Here is a 5,747-nt window from a genome sequence, read left to right as displayed (position 1 = left end):
TTGGTTTTCGCTTAACAGAAAACTATTAAAATATTGTTAATCATCTAAACATTTTTTTTTTATTTGAGAATTTTTATAATATTTTTTTCAGAAAGCTGAACAATTTCTAAATACAATGTGCAAATTTATTAATGGGATCTCCATAAAAACGTTTAGAAACATAAATAAATTGGCATAAATTCATAGAAAGGTCAAACAAACGACCACAGTATTCAAGTTAAAATAATTATATGTTTCTCATTTTATTGTTTTTCTACGAAAATTTCTGGAAAAAAAATTAGAAAATTTCTCGAATTTTGGGCAAACTCATTAAGCTTTAATTATATGTGTTAATAATGTTCTTATTTAGATAATTGGGTTAAGTAGCATAAAACTGTTTTTCAACAAAGTAGAAACATTCGTATCAAATTTTCAGAAAAAACGTTGCTTTAAAAGTCAAAAAGTACTAGAAAATCTTTTTTATGGAAAATGTTATCTGCTTTATTTTTTAATATTACCTTCATATCTGTATAATCTTTTTTAAAGTAAAACTTTTTTAAAATTAAATTTTGTTTAATAATTGAGTCTTTTAATGAGATTTTTTTAAAAATACATCTCAATCCTAATCCAAATATTTGTGTTTATCATTACCTAATATAAATGTTAAGAATACTGTTATAAAATTCCTTATACTTGTTTCTTTAAGTTTTGTTAGATCAGTCTCAGATACAAGAAGTATGAAAATTAAATCAACATCAGTTAGAAAACCAAACACCGTGGATGTAGTTATACAGGAGATCGATGAAATCGATAATGATTTTTATTTTAAATCTGAGATAGAACTTGAAGAAAGCCAAGACTTAGCAGTTATCAAGGACGAGCATGTGCATCCTCATTACACTGACAATGAGTAAGAATTGTATAAAAATAGAAAAGGTTTCATTAAAGATATACTAATATAAAGTTATTATCATAACATTTATATAACTATTCTTTTTAGCAATACACTCATCAGTAATATGAAATACATTCCAATTCAAACTGATGAAAATCCATCCAGATCAATTAAAAAATGCATTATAAAACACACAGCCGAAAAACCATTTCATTGTGAATTGGGATTAAAATCATTTTCATCTGTGGATCTAAATAAGCACATAAGGCCACACACAGGCGAGAGGCCTCTTCAACGTGAGATATGTAAGAAGACGTTTTCACATTTAGGAAGTCTAAATAAGCACAAAAGGACACATACTGGCGAGAAGCCTTTTCAATGTGAGATTTGCAAGAAAACTTATTCAGCATCTGGAACTCTTAAAAACCACATAAAGACACATACGGGCGAAAGGCCTTTTCAATGTAAGTAATGTAAGAAAGCATTTTCACAGTTAGGACATCTTAAATCCCACTTAAGGACACATACGGGCGAGTAACCTATTCAACGTAAGATAATATATAAAAAGACATTTTCGTTATCCGGAACTCTTATGAAGCAATACAAGCATTCAAAAAATACATTTTAATATTCTACTTGTTTTCTTTCATTTTATTCATTAAACAATTTTGTAGTTTATTGGCATCAACTTGTATACATTTTCCGAATTAATCGTTTTTTTTAGTTAAATTGACAGGTCGATAAGCTTAAAATAGTGAAACTGATTATCAATCTTAATAAAAACTAGAGTTTATTTATTATTTAAGAATAAAGCCCTAGCAGTATGATATGATATCGTCAGTTGGATCTTTTGTAGAACCTAATTTTTTATATTTTGGAAGGCAATTCGCAGTTTTAATGTAAACAAAATTAAGAATTTGCAAGTTTAGTTCCATACTAAATTATTAGAGTCTTGTTGTAATCATAATTTCTAGTAGCAATAAGTGTATGTTTCTTTAGCCAAATTAACATAATTCGAATTCTAAGTTCTATTAGTTCTATTAATTTTACTAATAGAACAAAAATCGTACTTGAAAGGTAGTTAAAAGGTACTTGAAAAGTTTTCCTCTTCAATAGGGTAAATTTTTGTACACACAACTTTTCATATGTACATCGTATTTAAGTCAATCCAATATCAATTGAGTTGGCATGACAAGATATATTATTTCTGGATGAATAAAGTTTTATACTTTTGAAAAATTTAAATAATGTACCCGTCAACCGCATTTCCATAGGGCATAGACACTAAATAAGAACAGGAAAAAAAGAGAGGGAATTGGAAATAGAACCAAACCGTTTTTTCAGTCCTTAAATCATTAAATTTTAATTAATTCAAAATGAAAACGTTTTCTCCCTAAGTGGGATGGGATAAAGCTGAATTTCAAATAAATGAACAATTATTTTTATAGTTCCATATTAACGGAATGTAGTTATTATATAAATTACAAAACGTAATTATTTTCATCACTTCGAACTTCCGGATACTCCTTCAATACTCCAATGAGGAAGTCTTCCAGCTTTGCATTTAAAAGTAAAAAAACGTAAATAAGACTTTTGAATGGAATCGACAGTTTAATTTAGAATTATGGCATTTAGAAACTAGAAATGCACGGCTTATTTAATTCTGAAAATTCCACTGAAGGTGTTTAAAGTGTGACGCAATACTAAAGTTGGGCAAAATACAATATAAAATCACTTTCGAGTAAACGCTTTGATCGAAAGTTAGTATTTTCAAACCAAGCACAGTGTAAACCAGCAATGGTAGAAAGTATTAAATTGAGGTGCTGTGTTTACAAATAAGCATCAAAGCGTTTTTTTTTTATAACATTAAACAGTGTGCACTATTCAAATATAAAAAATAAAATATTGCGAAACAACCTACGTCAAATTGCTAAGTTTCAAATCAAGTAAAATTATGTATTCTGATCTAATGACAAAAAAACATTGGTCGAGAACACTAGTCGAATTTACTGTCTAAAAATGTAATTTTCTTGGGATTTACATGCGTTTTAACTATTAACATAACGAACCAATCTAAACCTATTATTACTCAATGGTATTATGAAACTGCTTAGCCAAAATTCAACAGGGTTGTGGGAGTGTTGTCTGCGCCCAACATTTTATTTAGGACTGATTACTGCATACAAATAATATACAAGATTAATCAAATTGTTATGAAATTTTGCGTTATGAGGTTTATTGTTTAAAATAAGTTTTGAAATTCAGAATTTAGTAGGCTCGTAGAGCAGCCGTTGCTGACATAAGTTGTTTTTTTTTAATTTCATATTTTTTTTTTAAATAAATTAAATACAGTAGCTGCGAAACACGTCATTCAAATCATTAATTGAGAAATTTCTAATCGAAATTACGGTTTGAGGAGTTGCTATTGAAATAATATACATAGACAACAGCTAAACCTACCTTAACTGTTGTACATTTATTTTATATAAACATTTGTCAAGTCTCCATTAGTACTTATGTTTATAGGTTAGGTTAGGTTTATACATTATAACGCAAGACATTATTTCTATAGGTAATATAATTTAATTTTGTGCTAGCGTTGCATTTTTGTAAATTCACTTTATGTCCATACACTTTGTTGTGTATAATATACTATATTAGTTTTCAAGCTTTGTTCGAGCTTGATTTATACTGCACTGTTTTTTTTTTTTTAAATAACACTAATTTTTTGGTAGTACATTTTTTCAGATCATCACAGTCTCCTAGACAGCGGCTTAAAAAAGGCATGTAAAAAAAAAACAAACTTTATTGAGTAGTGCTACAATATTTTGATCATAATATAATATAGATATTTTCTAGTTTCTAGAATTTTGTTCTAAGTTTCTAAAAATGTTCAAAAAAGCCAAGTGAACTAAACACATATGTTTATTACTTATTTCTGTTATTTTGAAAATAAACATGCCGATAATTCATTAATTTTGTAGGGGAAGTTTTCAGCTGTAAAAATATATAATATTTTATTGCGTCCCGTTGCATCTCCAACGCACAAAAATCATATTGTCATAAAAATTAGTGATTTTTTAAAACAAATTTTAATTTCAAAATTTTTATAGAAAACAAATCTGTATACAACTAAATAAATATACAATAACAAAATATGTAAAATTGTTATTTACAATTAATACTAGACGTGATGGATTGTTCGAGGAGGTAATCAGTAAATATAAGGTTATGTTGGGAAATCAAGTATTTCATTTAAACAGACATTTTATGAAATATTAGTTTCGGTTTAAACGCTTACATTTATATCAGAAAATGAATCCTTCAGTGTAACATATTCGAGACTAGTGGAACATCACCACATAAGGCGCTGTGGCCAAAATACAAAAATTGTTTAACGTACAAGGTGCAATATCGCTTTTGGGAAAAAAAAACTAAAATATATTTTAACTTTAAATAATAACTTGAAAACACACCTTAAAATATAACCTTGTGAGTTGTGACTTGCCCATTGATAGGTTGTATTGTGTTGGACTTCGGCGTGACAGGCGACAGCTGCACAGATTAGATAAAACAGATTATCATCAGCAAATCTGTGGTGACAGGGGAAACCCGACAAAACGACGCCCGACATAGTGTTAGTTGTGCTGTCAGCATTATTAAGGAGTAATTATTTCACTTTTTATTCGTTTTTATTCGTTAATGAGCCAACGACTCAAACGAGGCTGTTTTTATTAAAAATGATTACCAGATGGCACTTTGAAAGTCGTGCATATATTTTTACTTCTTTGTAAAGAAACAAAGAAGTATTTTATTAGTGTAAAAAGCTCACTCATCTTAAACTCTATAAAATTGATTTAATTTGTTTGATGTAATGTAAAATGGCTTAAATATTTATACTAGATGCGTTATTTCATTTGTTTTCCGTCAATTATAAATTAAATTTACCATATTATTATAAAAGTTTATAAAATAGTAAATTATAATAATTATATATATTTATATATAATATAATAATATAAGATATAATATTTATAAAGTATATACAGTATATATACAGGGCCGAATTTAGAGGGGGAACAGGGGACTAACAATATTCGTCTGTAGTAATGACATTCGGTAAAAGTATTTATAATATCGTCGACGTTATGCTTCAGTTTTCCATACAGAAATAAGTGTGCCTAAGGTAGATAGATTATTGTGGAGCATTGAATTTCTCAAGTACGTTTTTATCCTTTACATAGGAGAAAAAGTTCTTTCACATGTCGCAGAAGATACAGGTAATGTGTTTGCAATAGTACATAGCTTGTATAGGTAGTTCAGAAAATGCTATTTCATATTATAATAAAAATGAAACCCTTTGAGTCATAGTGGTATTATAATTAAAACACCTTTTTAATATTTTTTTTTTTTGCGATTGTGAATCGTGGTATCTAATTAATAAATGCAAATAAATGTCCGCCAATAACCTTTTATCGTGAAAAGACTCTTATAGAATTCTATAGTAATTTATATTCTTCCTATAGACACTTGTAATATTGACAGAAAATTAAAAAAGCTATGAAAATTCTTACCAACAGTAATGACATAGTAAAATTAAACGAAGTCATACGAACTTCGGAAATATGAATTATAAAAATATTATACATGGATACTGACGGACGTTCACTGGCAAGAGAATTATTCATCTATAGTGTCTCACGCCAAAAGGTTATAGCCATAAAATAATAAAGAACAAATAGAAATCCTCTTGTAAGAGTAATTGTTTTAATTGGCTTGAAGAGTCAATCAATTGTCTATCAATTAATGAGGCCAAGGTGATCTTGATGTATTGTCGAGCCAAAAGTTTTGTATTCATAAAAAAATCAAGATT

At 28.0% G+C, this 5,747-nt stretch overlaps 1 protein-coding gene across 1 annotated transcript; it reads left to right on the top strand.

Moving 5' to 3' along the window:
* Nucleotides 1–716: 716 nt before the first annotated feature.
* LOC126835100 (zinc finger and SCAN domain-containing protein 5B-like) lies at nucleotides 717–1,338 on the top strand (the record flags this gene model as incomplete). Its single annotated transcript, XM_050567399.1, has 2 exons — nucleotides 717–889; nucleotides 980–1,338. Coding segments are annotated over exons 1-2 (532 nt in total), but the record flags the coding sequence as incomplete, so codon positions are not given.
* Nucleotides 1,339–5,747: the final 4,409 nt, after the last annotated feature.

This window comes from Adelges cooleyi, unplaced genomic scaffold, assembly GCF_023614345.1.
Source record: "Adelges cooleyi isolate 19-005CV unplaced genomic scaffold, UGA_ACOO_1.1 ACOO_flye_CR_arks_rails_tigmint_CR_PRNA_219, whole genome shotgun sequence".
Lineage (NCBI taxonomy): Eukaryota > Metazoa > Arthropoda > Insecta > Hemiptera > Adelgidae > Adelges > Adelges cooleyi.
The sequence above is the reverse complement of the archived record's forward strand: the minus strand, read 5'-3'. Positions and strand labels throughout refer to the sequence as shown.